Source organism: Malus domestica, chromosome 16, assembly GCF_042453785.1.
Source record: "Malus domestica chromosome 16, GDT2T_hap1".
Taxonomy (NCBI): Eukaryota; Viridiplantae; Streptophyta; class Magnoliopsida; order Rosales; family Rosaceae; genus Malus; species Malus domestica.
This window is the reverse complement of record NC_091676.1, coordinates 31,505,623-31,528,140: the sequence shown is the minus strand read 5'-3', so window position 1 is coordinate 31,528,140 and position 22,518 is coordinate 31,505,623. Positions and strand designations below refer to the sequence as shown.

General features: G+C 40.3%; 2 protein-coding genes across 19 annotated transcripts; one reads left to right on the top strand and one right to left on the bottom strand.

The window, feature by feature from the left end:
* Positions 1 to 525: 525 nt before the first annotated feature.
* LOC103403565 (RING-H2 finger protein ATL13) lies at positions 526 to 2,358 on the bottom strand. Its single transcript, XM_008342407.4, has one exon. It carries the CDS (start codon positions 2,100 to 2,102, stop codon positions 843 to 845), a length of 1,260 nt encoding a protein of 419 aa, XP_008340629.4. The 5' UTR covers positions 2,103 to 2,358; the 3' UTR covers positions 526 to 842.
* A 4,340-nt stretch (positions 2,359 to 6,698) lies between these two features.
* LOC103416746 (E3 ubiquitin-protein ligase XBAT32) lies at positions 6,699 to 19,880 on the top strand. 18 transcript variants are annotated; one of them, XM_070815337.1, is made up of 11 exons: positions 6,699 to 7,156; positions 7,276 to 7,577; positions 15,829 to 15,884; positions 15,971 to 16,042; positions 16,133 to 16,308; positions 16,398 to 16,558; positions 16,896 to 16,954; positions 17,053 to 17,099; positions 17,781 to 17,918; positions 18,348 to 18,439; positions 19,328 to 19,880. In XM_070815337.1, the coding sequence occupies exons 4-11, from the start codon at positions 15,980 to 15,982 to the stop codon at positions 19,849 to 19,851; spliced, it is 1,260 nt and encodes a 419-aa protein (XP_070671438.1). In that variant the 5' UTR covers positions 6,699 to 7,156; positions 7,276 to 7,577; positions 15,829 to 15,884; positions 15,971 to 15,979; the 3' UTR covers positions 19,852 to 19,880. The 18 variants fall into 18 exon arrangements, with proteins under 18 accessions (XP_070671438.1, XP_070671433.1, XP_070671432.1 ...); XM_070815332.1 differs by having other exon boundaries at positions 6,708 to 7,156; positions 15,825 to 15,884; XM_070815331.1 differs by having other exon boundaries at positions 6,788 to 7,156; positions 7,230 to 7,577; positions 15,825 to 15,884.
* Positions 19,881 to 22,518: the final 2,638 nt, after the last annotated feature.

Here is a 22,518-nt window from a genome sequence, read left to right as displayed (position 1 = left end):
AACCCAGGGGCCCGTGGAACTCTCAAACTCCACTTACCAGTGCACTACAAGCTATTTATTGGAAACACTAACAATACATATACATTATCAAATTTCAGGATAGGCCGAGGTCATTATTGATCGCCATGTGGCTTCGCCACTGATGTAATATGTTACTGTTTTCAATTAAAAAAAATACAGTGAACACACAATTAGCATTAATTTTGACTATAGTTAAATAAAATGAGACGTTGCAAGCTAGTAGGAGGGTGGTGAGCATCTACCAAAGTTAATGGCGGTACTTAGTTGTGGTTTTGTAGCCCTAATGATGTGTTTTCCTCTAAAAGGACAATGGCAAAACGCAGACTCCGGCTCCCAAAACAACTCGGAAAACTAACAGTTGTCAAATAAAATTACATAAATCTCGAGCACACCAACGTTTGAAGTAGACACGCAACAAACAAATCAAGCAACAAAATCCAACTCTCACTCCCAATTACTACGAGTCTATGAGAGGAAACATTTTGCATCTTTCGACAAGATAAATGCCAAAATTTTTGTGTTAATATCTCTACTCAAAGTCCGCTTCATTTCCCAATTACACAACACCAAAATATACCTTCCAGAAAGCAGTAATAAAAAATAATAATTTATCCATCTAAAAAAATCAAAATCAAATAAATTAAAACAAATAAATACTAATAAACACTAGGATCAAGTGATGAATAAACAACTTTGTTCAAATGTCTTCCCGTAAGCCACACCAGCGTCCTCCTTGCAAAAGATGGTGGATTTGCTTGTGAATCCAAACTGTTACAGCTAACATTGTCCTGATCACAACCCACTTCACTCCCTCCATTTTCCTACCTCCCAATTTCAATCTCTGAAATTGTCCTCCTACTCTCACTCCCAACATTCTTGGCCTTCGCTCCCTCCCCTGCCGCCACCGCACTCTGGTGCACTGGAAACCGAAACGAAAAGGCCCTTCGTGACGAATCTGCCGCCCCATTTGGCTTCTCCTTCTTCCCCATAAGCCAAATCTTCGATATCGAGAAGCTCTCCCGCATGCTCCTCCCAATGCCATTACTGCCATTGCCATTAGTACAACTAGCGCCAGTACTAGTTCCTTGAGTTTCAAGGCTTCCAATTGCTTCGACCCCACTAAACTTGAATTCTCTCCTCGACTCACAATCGCATTCCGACATTGCTTGCCTTTTCATCGAGGCTCTAATCGGTACTCGCAATTCATATTTGTCATCCATCACATACGCAAATGAGCCCATAGAAAAGCACCTCCTTGAATCCACATTGCTGTCACTACTCCCCTCACCCCCACTATCCACATTTCTGAACTTCCCAAGCTTCACAGGCACTACCTTTTTCCCGGAATCCACCATCACCGCCGTGTTAGCCTCATTTTTCGCCACAATTTCGCAAGATTTGTATGACAACCCCAATTCCATGTCTCCATGAAAACCCAGATGGGAAGTGAGTCCATCTCTATCAGAGACCATCTCTCTGGAGCTGTCACTCCCAGATTCAAGAACAAAAACAATGGGTGAGCAGCCATTGCTGCGTGAGAAATCAGGGAGCAAAGTAGCTCTACAGAGAGGGCAACTGGAGTGAGACAAGAGCCAAGTGTCAATGCACTTCATGTGGAAGGCATGGCTGCATTTGGGGAGCAATCTGAGGTTATCCTCAGCCTCAAACTCACACAAACAGACAGCACAATCAAAAGGGTTTTTCAATCCAATGATGGCTTTGTAGTAGAAGACAGGGAGGGCGTCTATGAAGGACTGGTCGACGCCTGCATCATGGAGGCGGAACAGTTGCTGCAGTTGCCCTTGGAGAACTGTCACACTCTCCAAGTCCTCTGAATCTCTGGCTGGAGGCCTCAGGAGGAATCTAACAAGGAGGTGGAGCAGCACAGCAACAAAGAAAACAATGGCTACTATTATGACTATTAGCAGTATGCTTGGACTGACTTTGTTCCCAAAACTCAAACTATTTGATTGGAGATTTGGGGGTGGGGGAGGAAGCTGAGGAACAAAGTATGGTGGGAACGTGGGAATTGAAGAAACCCCATTTTCTTTGATTTCAAGGAGCTTCCACATCCATACCATTTTTTGTTTTTGTTTTTTCCAAGGACAAAAGGTTGGGTTTGGAACAATGAGCTCCCCAAGATAGCAGCTTTGAGCTTCAGGCAGCTAACCGAAGAACCCCATCTGGTATGCAAAGTTGGAAACAAGTCCGACTCCAAAACATCCAAACCCCAGAAAGTTATTTAGGCTTGGTGTCATGTGTTGCAAATTGAAATATTGAGAGAGAGAGAGAGAGAGAGAGAGAGAGAGAGAGAGGAGAGAGGAAATATTGAATGTGAAAGATGGAAATAAATGGTGACACAGGTGAGATTTGAAAAGCCAATAAATCCACCAACCTGCAAAGTTATAAATGGCACATTAGGTAGTCACTCACATTATTTAATTTAAAATTTTTAGAACATGAAATCATGGTCTTCATCAAATGCAAGGCTCTTCTTCTTTTACTTGTTCTGGTTTACTACAAACCAAACCTGCATCAACCCCAATGCAGCTTAACTGGAAATAATGCTAGAAGTCTTCACAAAGTTGTGTGAAACTATAATTCTTAAATGGATTTTCTTTATTTGGTTAACATATTTTAATAACCTTTGTTATGGGCAATACTTAGATAGACAAGACAAATTTGCTAAACTAAATGATATAGAAGTTAATGATTGGATTATGATTTAAGCATTGATAAACATGTCCATTCCTATTGGTAACACATAATTTAATTAGCAAATTTCGTCTAAAATTTAGTTTTCCTAACATTACCTATTTTGTTATTTCTGATCTCATTCTTTCAATTCTATTCAATCATCTCCTATTTGAAGACTTTAAGTCCCTCTTCAATAATGCGATTTCTTTTAGCTCTTTGGTTGAAGATTTATCGTGGCAATCTTAAAATTAAATGTGGTCTATAATTTTTAACTGGAGATAACCTAGGTTGATAAATACATTAATAATGGATCAACTTTTTTTTCCTAGGTAATGGACAAGAAAGATAGAGTATTTGCTAAGTAGATCAAACCTGCAAACTAAATTATATGTCATTAATAAAAAAATAAGTACGTTCAACATTTAAGCAATAATCTAATCTTAAACTTTTATTTCATTTAGTTTACCGCACAGTAACCTCTCTAGTATTATTCAAAATGATAAATGTGATAAAAAGTTAAAAAGTCAGAAGAAAGATAGGTACAAACAATAGTACGTTTTAGAAATATTAGAAGGGGGAGCTTAGGATTTTGTGTATTTTAGTGATGTCGAGTGAGTGGAGAGTTCTACGATGGACCCCCAAAGGCCAAAAAAAACAAAACAAAAAAACAAAAGGAAAGTGACATTTTTGCTTAAGTTTTATTTGTGGATTTTGGTAATGGCTTTTGTGCCGCTTAATGTTAAGTCAATGAGACTTTCACCAACGCAAAGATTTAAGATTTCAAAATTTAGTACCGTATTTTTAATTATTCATCTATAGAATGAAGTTCGTAAAAAGAATCTACAAAATGAAATTAGACAGTTTTTTTCCAACGGTAAAGAACTTATAATTCCCACCACAACTTTATAATTTGTTAACTTTTATATTTTGTTTTTTTTTTTTGGTTGCTACTAATTTTGGAATTAGTTTATATATATCTTGTTTAATTTTTATGAACATTTTGATGTAAAAATTTTCAAATTTCGAAACAAAAATTTGGTAGTAAAATATGAGAAAATTGATTTTTTTTTTTTTGATGGATTACTGAACAAATGGATGGGTATAGAGTTTTGGTGTTGGATCTGATTTGAATTAATTAATAATATTATTACAATCCTTAAATTTAAATTACAATCCTTAAATTTAAATTTAAGATTCTGTATATTTTTGTTACTGTTAAAATTGATTAAATTGAATTTGAGTCTTTGGATTCAAAAAGAGATGTAGTTGGGCGCGCCATATTGGATAAAAATCCAAGAGGCACAATAGCCAATGGATGGTGAGGGCACGACAATCTTAACCGTAGAAAGGTTGTTGCTGGTGCACTTGCTTGTTGATAATTTGTCTACCTATTGGAACCAAATATGTGCACCTCCGTAAGCAGTGGTTGAGCATAAATTCGTGTGCTTTGGAACAACCTGCAAAACAGTAAACAATCGTAAGAAAGACCAAAGAGAATGATTTGAGATTCTCCGACGGTCAAGTTAGTGAATGATTTGAGATTCAAGCAGTGAGCAGGAGAATTCAAGTGTATAGATTACATTACCATAGTTGAACCCTAAATGGGTGTATTTATAAGGTGGGAGAGTGACCTTTTTAAGATAGAATCCTTATTCTAAGCTGGGAGAATCTGAGAGGATATCTAGTAAGTAGATATTGCATCCTCCTAGGAGTGTGATTACTTGCGGCGCACGCTTATCCCTAGATTGTAGGGACTCCAAGACTTGTAGGATGTGATTGAGTCCATATCAGAATCAATTCGCGTGTCTTGCAGAACAAGCATGGTCATCCAGCGGAGTCGCTTGGGCTCCACCTCGAGCCCGGAGCATAATGATGGTGGCATCCTGCTTCATTTGATAAAACTCTACCCAGAGCTGGTAGTTCATGACTGGACTTTTAAGGTAGTAGTATTCAGATCAGCCTTACTCCACTCCTGAAAAATCATGGTCCCGCATTACCTGAAAAATCAACAGCGAGTACTATTCAATTACGATAACGAGAAAAATAAATTAAAGTCGAATAACCATGTCCACGTCAATTTTCACTTCTACCAAAAAGGGCATAAACATCAATTTACACACTCAGGGAGAAAATTACATAGAAAATTAAGGACGGATCAACACAATATATTTAGGGTTTTTCAATCCTAATTTTTTCAAAGTGTTATGAACTTATTCTATAAAAAAAATCGAAATATTTTGATAGTTATTTACTAAAATTAGGTGTTTTGTAATCAAGTTTTTTCTTATTGCTTATTTTGGATATATATTATACACTTATATATTTAAAAGGATATAGTATACCACAGAAATAATTGGATTTATATGTAAACATATACCAAATATTGAAAAAGAACAATAAATTTTCTATATGGAAAAGTTCAAGAATATTAAAAAACTTGTACAATAAATTTTGGAATTATGTTTCAAAATTTTTGAATTTGAAAATTATGCGAAAACCCTCGCTCTACGCAAAACCTTTCTCACAACCCTGAGAAAAACACTAACTATCCTAACTCTATTTGGACTAATAGCATTGTGTTGACAACTTGTGACATCTTTAGTTTGGACTAACATCACTTGAGCCGTAGAATCAAGGAATCATCGAGCATCTTCAGTTTGAACTAACATCACTGAATCTAGTTGGTTAGTTATCCATCAAAGTCTGGGCGGGCGAAGAGTTTCCAATTCTTTCACCTAAAGAGGTCATCTCACTAGCTTCTCTGCGAAGTGAGGTGTTACTTAGTTATCTCTTGTTCGGCACAGTAAAAGCCAAACCAGTTACTAAACTTCGTAGGGATCTAGTAACGTTGTCTTCAATTTGAGAGTGTTCCTTCCTTGGTCGTAATCACTTTTTCATGCGAAAATCAGCAACTCATTCGACACCACCACTACATCTATTCTATCACCCGACCAAGCTCGGTTGTGAGTTGGCACGCCCGCATTAACAAGAAGGATGTAGTTAGCTCATAGTTTCTCAACTTGCGCGCCATGTAGAGTTTGTAATTTTTGGGGTCAACATAATCATACACTTATATGCAAATATTATGATGGAAAGTTATCCCTCAAATTTGTATAGAGCTATCAATTTCTCTCATGAATTTTAATTTTAGCCAATTACCCTCTTGAACTTTTATAACTAGCCAATTATGCTTCAGAATTTTATAATTAGCTAATTTCCTCCTGAATTTTAAATTTAGCCGACTATCACAAATAGCCAATTTCCTCATAGCGTTAGATTTTAAAAAATTTCATCCAATTTTTATCCATCCAACTTTCCATTCCTTTTTCCCTCATGCGTTTGTCATGTGTTGTCCACATGATAAAAAAATGATGGAAAACTAGATGAAAAATTTTAAAATCTAGCGTCAAAGGGAAAATTGACTATTAATAAAAGTTCAAGGAGGGAAATTTATAACTTTATACAACTTCTGAGGGTAAATCAACAGATATGCGATAGAGAAATTAAACCTCTACGTGTTCTTTTTCACTTTTTGCATATTCATCTTTTTAGTCAGCTAGTGAATATAACAAAGAGAGTTTTAATGAAAAGCCCACGGTACTGTTCACTTTAACGAAAAACCACATTTTTACACTAAAAAGTCAAACATGATACTATTCACTTTACCCTTTATTTTGTTCTTATCATTAAAATTCAAAGTTTTCAAACACTTTTCATTAGTTTTCCTTATACCAAACAAATAAAAATCAATGTCATGGTTAGGAAGTGTGGCCAAGATGAAATGGGTGTGCAAAAATCACAACCCAAATTCCATGCGTGACACGTGATATGTGATCGTATCATGCTTGTGGCAGTGGTGAAAAAAGAGGTGAAACGTAATTTAATCCGTGAGGATGATTAGCCGAGAGTCAGGTGACCTGCGTGGACAAAGTAAAATTTGCCCCAGCTTGAAGTAAAAGGGAGAAGGAGGGAGGGACCAGAGAGAGAGAGGGAGAGGGAGACGGAGAAAGGACGAAGCCAACTACCAAGTTGACTAGCTAATAATATCCAATCATGGTCGTGGAGAGTCGGAGACATGCCTTTCTTGCGGGCTATTTTTGGTTGAGGTTTGAGGAGGGAGCTCTTGTCCTCCTCCCTAATTACTCACCCACTTCCCTCTCTTTTTATTTCTTTTTCTTGGGAAAATAATACTCTCCCATTTGAAGATAATCTTCATTTCATTCATTACATCTATCTTTGATCAGCTTCCTTTAAAACCCAGAAGGAGATTTTCCATCTGGGTTTTGAAGATTTTGATTATTTGATAAAAAATATGGGGGGTGAGGAAGATTCTTTGCTTTGAGCGGAAACTGAAGATTTTTTTTATTTGTTTTGGATGGAGGATTGAATGGGTTTGAAAGGCCTTGCTTCTGTGGAGGAGACAATGGCCTTGATTTCGGTAAGGTTTTAACGTTCCTGTCTGTCTTTTGTTGGTTTTCTCCAAGTTGTCGAAATGTTTAACTAATCTGCAGACAACAACATCAATATCTGTATGTGTTGTTTATTGGATGGATTAAGGATTTGATGTCTGACATTTGAGGAAAATAAGGCAAGTGTGGAGCAAATAGCCAAAATTTTGGTCGTTGTAAATCCCCATCTGTTGGGTTTGTAATATTTTGAGGGACATGAAATTTCTAGGCGTTATGGGAAATTCATTTGGATGTTCAGCATCCGGGGAGCGGTTAGTTTCAGCAGCAAGAGATGGCGATGTTCAAGAAGCCAAGGCCTTGCTGGAATGTAACCCTCGCCTGGCAAGGTACTCCACTTTCGGTGTACGCAATTCCCCTCTCCATTATTCTGCAGCTCAGGGCCACCATGAGGTATAACTCTAATAAGATTTTGATTTCATTGCGGTTTTGCTTATGTGATAGGATTGTGATTGTATTTTTTCCATGTGTTTAGATAGTCTCTGTAACTCCGCCTATGTAATTTTACATTGCCGGTCCCAAGCCCGGATAAAGGAGGAGGGGGAGGGCGTCAGGTAGTCGACAGCCGGCACTCCATGATCACGTCGAATCCTTATGAAAATGAATCCAGAACAAAATCGCGCTAAAGCTAGGGCGTCACCCGTAAGTGGCGCGCTGTGTGGCCCGAGCACAGTGATAAGTGAGCAAGGGTCGCTGTATCTCCATCGGTACCCGGATGCAGTGTTAAATGAGCAAGGGGGCCGTAGAAACTTCTTTTCGAACGACTCCACTCAAAGTTGTTTGGGAGCATATGCTCCTATCAACTTTACACGGGACACACAAAAGAAGTACTTTGATCCTATTAGACGGGGGAGGGTGAAGAAGCTAGGACAGAAGGGTAGAGTTCAAGAGAGCAAAATGCGTTTAGGAACGTGGAATATAGGAACCTTAACGGGAAAATCTATGGAAGTAGTGGAAGTTATGGTGAGGAGAAGGATAAATATTATGTGCCTACAAGAAACTAAGTGGGTTGGTAGTAAGGCAAAGGATCTAGAAAACTCAGGGTTTAAACTTTGGTATTCGGGCACAAATAGAACGAGAAACGGTGTTGGCATCATCGTGGACAAGACCTTGACACAAGATGTTGTAGATGTCAAGAGGGTAGGAGATAGAATCATGGCAATCAAGATTGTAATAGGACAAGAACTTATCAATGTGATTAGTGCGTACGCACCTCAAGTAGGGTTGGATACGAGTTCGAAGGAGAAATTTTGGGAAGACCTTGGAGACTTGGTGCAAGGAATTGCTCAGACGGAGAAGTTATTTATAGGAGGAGATCTAAATGGACACGTGGGCAGGGAGACAGGCAACTATGGAGGTTTTCATGGTGGCCATGGTTTTGGGGAGAGAAACGAGGATGGGGAAGCTATCTTGGATTTTGCAATGGCATATGATCTCTTCTTAGCCAACACCTTCTTTAAGAAGAGAGAAGAACATGTGATCACCTACAAGAGTGGGTCGTCAAAAACACAAATAGATTTTCTTCTAATGAGGAAAGGGGATCGTATAACTTGTAAGGATTGCAAAGTTATACCAGGAGAGAGCGTGGCTAATCAACATCGCTTGTTGGTGATGGATGTACATATCAAAAGAGGGAGACAAAAGAACAAGATTTGGAAGTGCCCAAGGACTAGATGGTGGAATCTAAAAGAAGAAAAACAAGCCATTTTCAAAGAGAAGGTAATCACCCAATGTGTGTGGGATAGAGAGGGGGAAGCTAGCCAAATGTGGGATTCCATGGCTAGTTGTATCCGAAAAGTAGCAAAAGAGGTATTAGGAGAGTCCAAGGGCTTTGCCCCACACCAAAAGGAATCTTGGTGGTGGAATGAGGAGGTACAAACAAAGGTGAAGGCTAAGAAGGAATGTTGTAAAGCCTTATACAAGGAGAGGACCGATGAAAATGGTGAAAGGTATAGAAAAGCGAAGCAAGAGGCGAAGAAAGCGGTCAGAGAAGCTAAGTTAGCGGCTTACGACGATATGTATAAACGACTAGATACCAAAGAAGGAGAGTTGGATATCTATAAACTAGCTAGAGCAAGGGAAAAGAAGACAAAGGACCTAAACCAAGTGAGGTGCATCAAGGATGAGGATGGAAAGGTTCTTGCTACAGAGAACGCAGTTAAAGACAGATGGAGAGGTTATTTTCATAATCTTTTCAATGAAGGACATGAAAGGAGTGCTTCTTTAGGGGAGTTGAGTAACTCAGAAGAGTGTAGAAACTACTCTTTTTATCGTCGAATCCGGAAGGAAGAAGTGGTTGTAGCTTTGAAGAAGATGAAGCATAGAAAAGCAATAGGCCCAGACGATATACCAATCGAAGTGTGGAAAGTTTTGGGAGAGACAGGTATAACATGGCTCACTGACCTTTTCAATAGGATTTTGAAAACGAAGAAGATGCCAAATGAGTGGCGAACGAGCACTTTGGTGCCTATCTACAAGAATAAGGGCGACGTACAAAATTGCATGAACTATAGGGGTATTAAGTTAATGAGTCATACAATGAAGCTCTGGGAGAGAGTCATTGAGCATAGATTGAGGCAAGAGACACGGGTTTCGGACAACCAATTCGGGTTCATGCCAGGGCGCTCAACCATGGAGGCAATCTATCTCTTACGAAGATTGATGAAAAGATATAGAGATGGGAAAAAGGATTTACACATGGTCTTTATAGATTTGGAAAAAGCGTATGATAGGGTCCCAAGAGACATTCTTTGGAGGATCTTAGAGAAGAAAGGAGTACGAGTAGCATATATCCAGGCTATAAAGGATATGTATGAAGGAGCAAAGACTGCCGTAAGAACTCATGAAGGACAAACCGAAAGCTTTCCCATAACTGTAGGATTACATCAAGGCTCATCCTTAAGTCCTTACCTTTTTGCGTTGGTAATGGATGAGTTAATAGGACATATTCAAGATGATATTCCTTGGTGTATGCTTTTTGCAGACGATATAGTGTTGATAGATGAAACTCAGGAAGGGGTAAATGCAAAGCTTAACCTTTGGAGAGAAGTGTTGGAATCTAAAGGTCTTCGCCTAAGCCGATCAAAGACAGAATATATGGAGTGCAAGTTTAGTGCAGATGGAGGCCAAAACGAGTTAGGGGTGAGGATCGGAGATCAAGAAATACCAAAGAGCGACCGTTTTTGTTACCTAGGATCTATCTTGCAAAAGAACGGAGAATTAGATGGAGATCTCAACCATAGAATACAAGCTGGATGGATGAAGTGGAAGAGTGCATCTGGCGTGTTGTGTGACCGCCGTATGCCACTGAAGCTCAAGGGAAAATTTTATAGGACGGCAATAAGGCCGGCGATGCTGTATGGCACAGAATGTTGGGCGGTGAAGCATCAACACGTACACAAAATGGGTGTAGCGGAGATGAGGATGCTTCGTTGGATGTGTGGGCACACGAGAAAGGATAAGATTAGGAATGAGGATATCCGGGGTAAAGTAGGAGTAGCCGAAATTGAAGGAAAGATGAGAGAAAATCGGTTACGGTGGTTTGGACATGTGCAAAGAAGGCCTACTGACGCTCCGATTAGAAGATGCGACTATGGGACAGAGGTTCAGGGCCGAAGGGGTAGAGGAAGACCTAGGAAAACTTTGGAAGAGACTCTAAGAAAAGACTTAGAGTACTTGGATCTAACGAAGGACATGACACAGGACCGAGCACAATGGCGTTCTAAGATTCATATAGCCGATCCCACTCAGTGACTTGGATTTTCCAAGTCTCCAACCGAGAAGTTTTCCTCACTCGAAAAATTAAGGGAACACTACCCCAACCTACATGCTCCACTCAGAAAGCTTCAACATACAAGCTTCAACAAAAGAAAATTCAAAGAACTTAGCGAAGAAGGCTTTGGTGTATCTAACACAATACGTTGAAATGAAGGAAAACTTATTTATTGATATCCCCGATAAGCTACAAATATGTACATATACATGAGTCAAAATAAACAAACAAGATGGAGCCTTCACAAAGGTTGCTTAGGAGAAGTCTCAGCAGTCGGTAGAGCCCCAGAAAGAGAAGGCATCGGAGGGGGATCATTCGGAGCCTCAGTACTGGACAGAACCCTAGAAGGAGGAGGCATCAGAGGTTGATCATTTGGAGCTTCATTACGCGGTACAGCCCCAGAAGACGAAGGCAATAAATGCCTTTGGAACAAACCCACAAATCTCTGATGATCAAGTAAAACCTGACCATCAGTTTCCTTCATCTGGTCAAGCTTCCTCTTCATGTTTGTAGCATAGTCATGTGCGAGCCGGTGCAACTGTTTATTCTCATGCTTGAGCCCTCTAATCTCCTGTTTGAGACTCATCACTTCGGCCGCCAATGATTCAACTTGGCGGGTTCGAGCAAATAGGCGTTGGGCCATATTAGACACAGAACCTGCACACTGAACACTGAGAGCCAGTGAATCCTTAACAGCTAACTCATCAGACCGTTTGGAAAGTAGTCTGTTATCTTTGGGGGTGAGAAGGTTCCTGGCCACCACCGCAGCGGTCATATCATTCTTCATCACGGAATCCCCAACGGTAAGAGGACCAGTAGGGGAGACGAAGGATGGGCGCCATATGTTGTCTGGAGAAGGCGGGGCTGCCTCTTCAACAAGGTTCAAGTCAAAACGACGGTCGGAGGGGCCAGACATTTTCAAAGGTATTGAAGAGAGAAGAGGTCGGACAAATCAAGATCTTAGAAGTGCAAGAATGGAGCTTCTACTGGTGGAGATTCAAGTGTGCTTTGGAACTTAATGCCAGCCCCTATAAAAAGCTGCAGTCGACGAAGCTTCAGACATCGAAGAGGCGCCTGCTCAGAAATCGAAGAGGCGTTTGCTTTCTCAAAAGCTGGGCTGCTTAGAGACCACGAGGGTTGATCTCATAAATCGAAGAGGTGTTTGCTTTCTCAAAAGTTGGGCTGCTCAAAGACCACGAAAGCCGATCTCAGAAATCGAAGAGGCGCTCGCTTCCTCAAAAGCTGGGCTCCTCAGAGACCACGAGGGCCGATCTCAGAAATCGAAGAGGCACCTACTTTTCCAGCCTTGTCAGCACCTGTCACACGCACACTCAGCTTTGCGGAAATTATGGGTATTCTGTCGAAGACTTCTGGGGAAGTAGAAAACACATGAATCTTACTGTCCAATCACCCACTTCCCACACGCAGCAATAGCTCATGGGTACCACAGATAACTTTGCCAAAGTTCTCTGCCAAAGTTGAGCACGTGAAGCTTGCAGCTCCCACTACATCGCTCTGACCAAGAAGGGTAAAAGAATAGCAAAGAAACAGCACTAACAAAGTTTAGACCTATAAATTTTGAAGGTCTAGCTACCATATTATTACCCACAAGGGTAAAGGAACAGTACCACTGTTGGATAATTGGAAAGTTCCTGTGTGTCAACCTCTGTGCCTCGTGGCAAGGTAGACTAGCAAACATGCCCAACCTTTACTCACATTCGAGAAAACACTCCCAATAAGATTGCTTGCTCCAAAATCGAAGAGGCACCGTCCTCCGAATCTCGAGAGCCAGACTCCCAACATGACTACTTTCTCAAAAATCGAAGAGAGGGTAAAGGAACAGTACCATTGCTGGATAATTGGAAAGTCCCTGTGTGTCAACATCTGTGCTTCGTGGCAAGGTAGACTAGCAAACATGCCCAACCTTTACTCACATTCGAGAAAACACTCTCAACAAGATTGCTTGCTCCAAAATCGAAGAGGCACCGCCCTCCGAATCTCGAGAGCCAGACTCCCAACATGATTACTTTCTCAAAAATCGAAGAGACACTGCTCCCCGAATCTCGAGAGCCAGACCCCCAGCATGATTGCTTTCTCAAAAATCGAAGAGGCATCGTTCTTCGAATCAATCGAAGAGGCGCTCGCTTTCTCAAAAGCTGGGCTGCTCAGAGACCACGAGGGCCGATCTCAGAAATCGAAGAGGCACCTTCTTTTCTAGCCTTGTCAGCACCTGTCACACGCACACTCAGCTTTGCGGAAATTATGGGCATTCTGTCGAAGACTTCTGGTGAAGTAGAAAGCACATGAATCTTACTGTTCAATCACCCACTTCCCACACGCAACAATAGCTCATGGGTACCACAGATAACTTTGTCAAAGTCTCTGCCAAAGTTGAGCACGTGAAGCTTGCAGCTCCCACTACATCGCTCTGACCAAGAAAGGTAAAAGAATAGCAAAGAAACAGCACTAACAAAGTTTAGACACATAAATTTTGAAGGTCTAGCTACCATATTATTACCCACAAGGGTAAAGGAACAGTACCACTGCTGGATAATTGGAAAGTCCCTGTGTGTCAACCTCCGTGCTTCGTGGCAAGGTAGACTAGCAAACATGCCCAACCTTTACTCACATCCGAGAAAACACTCCCAACAAGATTGCTTACTCCAAAATTGAAGAGGCACCGCCTTCCGAATCTCGAGAGCCAGACTCCCAACATGATTACTCTCTCAAAAATCGAAGAGACACTGCTCCCCGAATCTCGAGAGCCAGACCCCCACCATGATTGCTTTCTCAAAAATCGAAGAAGCATCGTTCTCCGAATCTCGAGAGCCAGATACCACATACCACTTTTTCAAAGTGCTCTGACAGAGTTAAAACATGTGAAGCTGGCAGCTCCCACTACCGTGCTATGACCAAGTAGGGTAAAGGAATAGCATTACTACTTGTTGTTAGGGAGACTCCTATATATGTCGACCTCCATCCCCAACGGACAGGCAGACCTGCAAAAATGCTCAACCCTTCCTCATATCTGAGAGGGCACTCCCAACAAAGCCTTTCGAAATATTCAGCTTTCTTTCCCCCCGATAATACCTCTGCAAACAAGCTATACTAGAGCAAGAATATCTCATATCATCAGGGTTAAAAGCAAGAGTATCCCATATCATGCTTTTTCCCTGTCTTTTCCTTTGGCCTTGTTTTTACCTGCAAGACAAGGAGAAAGAGAGCAATCAGTCAGCACTTGAAATCAAGCTCCCAGCCAGGAACTGACAGCCTGGAACCCCTTACCTGATTACTTACCTGGCATTGCTCTCGAGTACTCATCTTCAACATCTTATGTTGCCAGGGAAGATACCGCATCTGCTTGAGGAACAGATAGGGCAAGTGCGAAGGATACAAGGAAGCATGTGGAGACAAGCGTAACAGCACACGTGCCGATCCATCCATTACTCTGTCAAAAGCAAAAGTATCCCATATCAGCAGGGTCGAACGTACTCTAGATTTGATGGACTTGTTTTGACCCTCAAATTCTTCAGTCGGCCTTATACTCTGGAGGAAACCAGAAAACCCTCCAGCTCAGTTCAAGAATAAGCCTGTGGAAAGTTACTTCTTCAAAAGCAAAAGTATCCCATATCATCTCTTCTCATTTTTCTTCTCTTTATCCTTCATGCTGCTGCAAGATGGGGAGAAGGTGAACAATCAGCCGGAGCTCTGATTGCTTACCTTGTCTGTCACCTCTTTCAGCAAATCCCCTAGCTCGGCGACTTGGGGGACTCCTACTACATGGTTTGTATCGCGCTTGACCAAGCCTGAAACTACAAGTAAGCTTCAAGTGACATTGATACATTACCTTGTGCATCTCCACCAGTTATAGATACCACCCCTGGATGGAGGAAGAGTACTTCCAGAGAAGCTGCCACATCTACCTATGAGACAGATAAGGCAAGTCAAGATGATACCACACTCCGATACTTAGAAGTTTCGTGATTACGAGATCCTTCTCCCACAATATTTCCTAATGTCATTTGTACTCTAATGTCATTTGTACTAAATCATTCACTTGTACTCACTAAAGGAGAGCTTGAACCTATGTACTTGTGTAAACCCTTCACAATTAATGAGAACTCTTCTATTCCGTGGACGTAGCCAATCTGGGTGAACCACATACATCTTGTGTTTGCTTTCCTATCTCTATCCATTTATATACTTATCCACACTAATGACCGGAGCAATTTAGCGAAGATCACAAAAAGCGACCGTTTTCGCTACCTAGGATCTATCTTACAAGAGAACGGAGAATTAGATGGAGATCTCAACCATAGAATACGAGCTGGATGGATGAAGTGTAAGAGTGCATCCAGCATGTTGTGTGACCGTCGTAGGCCACTGAAGCTCAAGGGAAAATTTTATAAGACGGCAATAAGGCCAGCGATGTTGTATGGCACAGAATGTTGGGCGGTGAAACATCAACACGTACACAAAATGGGTGTAGCAGAGATGAGGATGCTTCGTGGGATGTGTGGGCACACGAGAAAGGATAAGATTGAGAATGAGGATATCCGAGGTAAAGTAGGAGTAGCCGAAATTGAAGGAAAGATGAGAGAAAATCGGTTCCGGTGATTTGGACATGTGCAAAGAAGGCCGACTGACGCTCCGGTTCGAAGATGTGACTACGGGACAGAGGTTCAGGGCCGAAGGGGTAGAGGAAGACCTAGGAAAACTTTGGAAGAGACTCTAAGAAAAGGCTTAGAGTACTTGGATCTAACGGAGGACATGACACAAAACCGAGCGCAATGGCGTTCTAGGATTCATATAGCCGACCCCACTTAGTGGGAAAAGGCTTTGTTGTTGTTGTTGTTGTTGTTGTTTAGATAGTCTCTGTATTGCTTGAGTCTGGAGTTGATATCAATCTCAGGAATTATCGTGGTCAGGTAAAATTATCGCAAATTGGGACATTAGAAGTTTATCCTGCTCAGTTTACGTCCATCAACATTGTGCTCTATATCTTGGTCAACAGACTGCTTTGATGCAAGCTTGCCAACATGGTCATTGGGAGGTTGTTCAGACTTTGATGCTTTCTAAAGCCACCGTAAGATTGTTAATTCCAAAACAGTTTTCCAGTATTCTTTTGGCAATGATGTGCTTAACACATGACAAATTTTGGAAAACTGGATTTCAGATTCACAGAGCAGATTATCTGAATGGCGGTACTGCACTTCACTTTGCCGCTTTGAATGGTCATTCTCGATGCATCAGACTCCTCCTGGCTGATTACATTACCAGCACTCCGGATTTTTGGACTACATTAAGGAATGCTGATAGCAATGAAGAATCAATCACAGAGTTTAATCATGAGTACTTCCACTTCCATTTCCTTTTGCACCCTCTTTTTTTTTCTTTCCCTATACGCTTCACTGATTCCTCTTCCATGTTCTGCGCACCAGTGTTTTGTTCCAGATAATTAATAGGCCCGCTGATGGAGGAATCACTGCGCTGCATATGGCAGCACTTAATGGTCACATTGAAAGTGTACAACTACTTTTGGGTTTAGGGGCATCTGTTTCTAAGGTAACTGCGCAAGACGGAGCTACAGTTGATCTAATAGGTAAGTTATTCTATTATTTGCCGTTTTTCAGCAATTATCATTATCCAGTTGCCTTAGCAAATCTACGGAGTTGTGTTGTAATTTTGGAGCTGGATCATGCATATAACGTATATTCCAAGTCTTCAGGTGAATATAGTTAATGCATTTGCATTTCTGGTGTTGTTTAGAAAGCTATAGCACAGTCAGATGTATTCAAGTTCCTAATACTTTGCTTAACTTCCCGTTAATGTATTTTCACGTTTAAACATTAATGTTTAAATGTTTCTGTCAGTCCAATATGATTTTGCAGGTCTGGTCATTCGGATGTATTTCCTAAACCATTTTGACAACTTTGCAGGTGCTGGAAGCACAGCCCTACACTATGCTGCATGTGGAGGAAATGCAGAATGTTGTCAAGTATGTACTTTATTCTACACAGGACTAGACGTAAATCTTGTTCATCTCATACTGACATTTATGTTTTTCTATTACTAATTTTATGTGTTGCTGTTCAGATTTTGATTTCCCGGGGTTCCAGTCTAAGTGCTGAAAATGCGAATGGGTATGTATCGGATTCCAATCACTTTTTATTTGTTTCAAACTTTGGCATATTTATATACTTTGACCTTTGTTTTGTGGACGCAAATGTGAGTGTTAGATTTGAATTTTGTATACATGTGCCCAATTCTCAAACTCATTAATCTTTTTTCATGATCTGGAGATGTCATCATGCGACATTGGAGTCCTGTTGGAGTTATTTGTGATCAAACTATTCTTGATCATGGCAGGAGATGATCATTTAGCCAGTACCCTTGTTCACTATAAGCCTGTCAGTACCCTTGTTCACTTGTACTTAAGGTGACAAGAGGTGTCATTTAGCCAAAGGGCTATTTGCCCTGTGGCTTTTAAGTGCAATTGAGGCAGTGTTCCCTATAATTTCACACGTTCTCTCTGAGTAATGTATTGCTTTTATTATGTTAGCTCTGGCAAGTAACCTGTAAATTTGGACTGTGAAGTCAATAATTAATTAGATGGATGCACAATTTTAATAATCAGCCATGGGGCTGTAAAATTTGTGTCTTATTGTGATGGATCTTGTTTGACGTGATATCGGTTGTTTATCCATCTGCAGTCACAACCTGCAGTCACAATCTTTAGACTCCTTTTTTACTTTTATTTTTGTTTCTTTACTAAACCACAAACTTTCAACTTACCCCTGGTGTATGTTTTCCCTTGTTTACAGGTGGACTCCCGTGATGGTGGCTCGTTCGTGGCATAGAGACTGGCTTGAGGAAGTCCTTACCACCGAAGAAGGCCAGTCTCAGATTCTTCCTTCACCATACCTATCCCTTCCCCTTATGAGCATTATGAAGATTGCTAGGTGAGTATAGGTTTTTAGATATATTGACCAACTTTTTTGCTACCCAATTATTTGTTATTTCTGAATTGGTTCCATTCAAAATTTGTTGTAATTCTGATTTGCTTCAGTCGATAAATCATGTTAAATATAGATAAAAAAAACAACCCAACTATAAATTTATAGTGACTTTAAATAAATTTTGTAAGAATGAACGGCTTAATTATGAATAACCCCTTAAGTTTTCTTTTGTATAAAATGAGGCTTTTTCCTGCACTAACTTTTCTCTAGCAACCCCTTCAATAAATTCATTGCTATCCCTGGTTATGCAAATGAAATGCATGTATGTGGTTGAAGCAGAAAATACTTTTCGCTTGCCATTATATATTGCGAGTAGATTTCTTAATAACTTGTCTGCTTATTATGTTTCTCTTGTTTGGCTGCCGGTTACAGAGAATGTGGATGGAGGAACAATGATTGTTTATCTACATTTCAAGATCCGTGTGTTGTCTGTTTGGAACAGCAGTGCACAGTGGCCGCAGAAGGTATGTTTCTCTTAAAAGTGCATACTGTCATGATTATCTATCTCTTTTACGTTTACATGGCAACTCCACTTGATTTGATCCATATACAAATGGGAATTTTTTTTTTTTTGGATTGTAGAGGTTGGAAGGTTTCTATTATTCGCATCTGAATCTTTCCATTTAAGATTGTTTCCTGGAGAAAGGGAAAAACGGCGGAGAATGATTGATGCGGAACCAGCTTCATTTAGTTATCCCTTGGTGTAGTAAATTCAAATATATATCCTCACACTCGAAAAATATCCCTGATGATGGTTCATGGAGGTTAATAAAGTAGGGAACCAGTGAGATACTATAGAGGTAGAGCTTTAGCATTGGTTTGGGCTGAAGAAGGTAGATGCATAAGTGAATGCTCTGCTAAGTCCTCAGTACGCATATTAGAATCGAAGCCCAAAAGCCTAACGATAAAGTCTTAAGCTGCCAAACCAACTTTAGCTAGCCAGAATTTTGTGGAACTAAAGTAATTGTGGCCAGTTTCTTGATGCCTAAATGAAAAGAAATTACAGTGGTATACTGGCTGATCCGGGATTTCCAACTTAGAACAATGTATAAACAATTCAGAAGAAGGAACCACCACTTGTGGAACCTTGAAGCTACCACATAACATGATATGCATTAAAAAATTCGAATTTTAAAGAACCTTGAATTCGGTAGACATGTTATTACTGTTAGACAACCCCGTATTTTGAAAGTTCAGAGTTAACTGTACAGTAGCCAAGATATGAGCCATTTTCAGAGTACTGTATATGTGATCCATTGCTATATATATTGCTACTGGCCTTCTGCATGCTAGATGGTAGAATCAGGTATAAATTTGTTGGTTGCCAAATACTAACAATTCACGTTTTGCAGGTTGTGATCATGAGTTCTGCACAAGATGTGCCTTGTACCTTTGTTCCACAAACTGCACTTCAACTGCGTCTAATGGCCCCCCAGGCTCAATCGCATGTCCTCTCTGCCGAAATGGCATAGTTTCATTTGTCAAGCTTCGAGTAGCAAGATCAATGGCTAAGGAGAATGCAAGAACAAGCTTATCACTATCATTTTGCACATGTTCTTCTGAGGGATCAGATTCCTCCTCAATCACAACTCCACTGTACAAGCCTGAGTTTCGCTGCTCCAGAAAATCCCCTCTCGGGTCTTTTCGGTCCCTCAGCTGCCAGAAGTTCCCATCAATCAAGATCAACTACAACCTTTGCATGGGAGCTCCAAATATCAATCCTTGTTTGGTTCCAAGCTCTAGTAATCGAAAGTTGCGGAACCATTTAGCTAGATCTTCCAAAACCGGCTTTAGGCGATCAGCTTCTCAACCCGATGGCAGAAGGTCGTGGTACTCTTCATTCAATCAAAATGTAACGATTGGCAGTGGATGTTGAATTTATTTTGGTCCTCTGTTTCTCTTGTATTCTCAGTTCTTTCGAATGTACTTCCCCCCCCGCATTTTTGTCCATAATGTCGATGAGAAACATATGCTCGCGGCGGAGCCATCAGCTCAGTCATCTCCTAAAATTAGGCAAACACAAGAAAGTCCACCCTCACAAGAATCCGACTGATTTACTTTTCTTGTAATTATTCAATTAGTTTTGATTGTGTTGATATACTTTCAATCAAGGTTCTAAAAAACGTTAGGTACTAGTCGAACAGCGGGCTAGGGCTTAGCACCTAGGAGGCTAGGCAGAGTCTAGGTGGGGCCTAAGCGGATTTAAGTAGAATCTATTATATATCATATAAATAAGTACCTTCTTACATTTAAAAAAATACATAATTGCATTGCGTTACATAAATTGTAAAATATAATGACATAGATTATAAAGTATTAGAGCATAATGAAAACATAGGGGACAAGCATATAATGTGTGTTAATCTAAGTATTCCAACAAATTTCTTACAATTTATTATAAAAATAAAATGCAAAATGAAAGTTATCTATTTTTTTTCTAAGTGAGAGTGGCGACCTAAGCGGGGGTGCCCAGGTGCTCTAGACGGGCGCCTAAACAAGTTTAGGCGATCATTCTTTGTTTTCAAATACCTAGGAATTAATCGAAACAATAGCCAGTCGCCTAGCGCCTAGGCGGTGCTAGGCGGGGGTAGAACATTGCTTTCATTTAGTCCAATTATATATGAATGAATACAATGACTGATTAATCAATCAAGAATTCAGCAACAAAACCTGCTTGCCGCAACCATTCCCAAACCTGACTGGTACATATTTCTTGAAATGTGACCCCTAAATCGTCTTCAATTTGTGGCAATATATGGAAGCTATAGAGCTGTAAACACATTTTTTGAAAAGAAATGTTCTGATTCACAGAATAAACTTTATGCTCATTGTTTGAACGAGGAATGCTTGGTTCCTTAAGATCAAGGAGGAGTTTCTCCTCAAAATACGGATTCACAAAATTTTGTTCTTAGGATCAGAATTGTTGTATTTTAAATCACTCTGTAAAGACTATCTCTGTAAAAAATCAATTAACAATAAGATCGTTAAGTCAATCAACTGTGACAAATAAATAGATCGTTGTAATGCTTTTCTCAGTAAGATCTAATTCCAATATCTTGGGTTTTTGGTTTAAATGCTGATAATATTTCCACTGCATTAGTTGGCATCAATGCAGGTTTTGCTTTGCTGAATGAAGAAGTTGAACCTCATCGATGGAACCATGACAACAAAAATGGAGGTAATGATGGTTATAGTTTTGCAACAATATCACTTTCTTCTTTGGACTTTCATTTAGTGTCACATATTATTACACTACTACAGTTACTGTCACATCCCAGTTTCAACTCCGTTGTAACACGATATTGTTTGCTTTAGGTTCCGGCCACGCCTTCACGGTTTTGTTTCTAGGAACTCACACGAGAACTTCCAAGTGGGTCACCCATCCTAGGAATGCTCTCGCCCGAACTCGCTTAACTTTGGAGTTCCGATGGAGGAACTCAAAGCTAGTGAGTTCCCAAAAGGCCTCGTGCTATATGGAGGTGGGCATGTACATATAAGGCACATCACCCCCTCTCCGTTGGTCAATATAGGATGTCCCCCTTAGGGGCCCAACATCCTCGTCGGTACACTCGCACCGAACGGCAGAGTGGCTCTGATACCGTTTTGTCACATCCTAGTCTCGACTCCGCCGTAGCACAATATCGTTGGGCCCCAACCACGCCCTCACGGTTTTGTTTCAGGGAACTCACATGAGAACTTCCTAGTGGGTCACCCATCCTAGGAATGCTCTCGCCCGAACTCACTTAACTTCGGAGTTCCGATGGAACCCGAAGCCAGTGAGTCCCAAAATGCCTTGTGCTATATGGAGGTGGGCATGTACATATAAGGCACATCACCCCCCTCTCCGTTGGTCAATGTGATGTTACAGTTACTCCATTGATCCTCAATTTTAGTTCCACAACATTAACAGAGAGATTATATCACACATCCCAAATTGCTTCTCTCACACCTTTTTTTTATATATATAAATATTTTATTGATATTTTACACACCACTCACACTTGATAGAAAAATATTAAAAAATTAAAAGAGTGTGAGGGAGGTAATTTGAGATGTGTGAATATAATCTCTTTAACATAATATCACTGAAAAATAATATTTGAGCCTCAAGTCAATAATATTTGTTTGGTATGACTCTTTTTAAAAATGAAAGTGGATGAAAGTGGGAGAAAGTGCCGAAAACCCAAATTGTATTCAATCCAAATCACACGCATTACAAACATTCATACATATCTCGGTGCTAAGTGAACTCAAAACCAACTTGAAAAATTGGTTACTTATTGAAAACACAAAACATTAGTTTTTAAAGTTTTTTTAAACTCATGTCTCTCTACTCTTCTTTCTATATGATCCTTTTTATTTTTTCTCTCCTCCCTCTCTAATTCCCTCTCTCTTTCCAGGGGCGGAGGGACCATAGGATCACAGTAGTCCTAGGCCCATCCTGCTTTTGTTTATAAAAAAAAATTAGTACTACATATTATTTTTATCACTTTTTCATGACTTTTTCACTTAAACCATTTCAATTTTCTAGACAAAATATCCG

What these genes read in the sequence shown, in the direction of transcription:
- LOC103403565 (XM_008342407.4), bottom strand. Translation starts at nt 2,102, where the DNA reads ATGGTATGGATGTGGAAGCTCCTTGAAATCAAAGAAAATGGGGTTTCT.
- LOC103416746 (XM_029096035.2), top strand. Translation starts at nt 7,383, where the DNA reads ATGAAATTTCTAGGCGTTATGGGAAATTCATTTGGATGTTCAGCATCC. An exon ending in ATCACAGAGTTTAATCATGA is followed by an intron (nt 16,309 to 16,397) that starts GTACTTCCACTT and finishes TCTGCGCACCAG; the next exon opens with TGTTTTGTTCCAGATAATTA. An exon ending in GAAATGCAGAATGTTGTCAA is followed by an intron (nt 16,955 to 17,052) that starts GTATGTACTTTA and finishes GTTGCTGTTCAG; the next exon opens with ATTTTGATTTCCCGGGGTTC.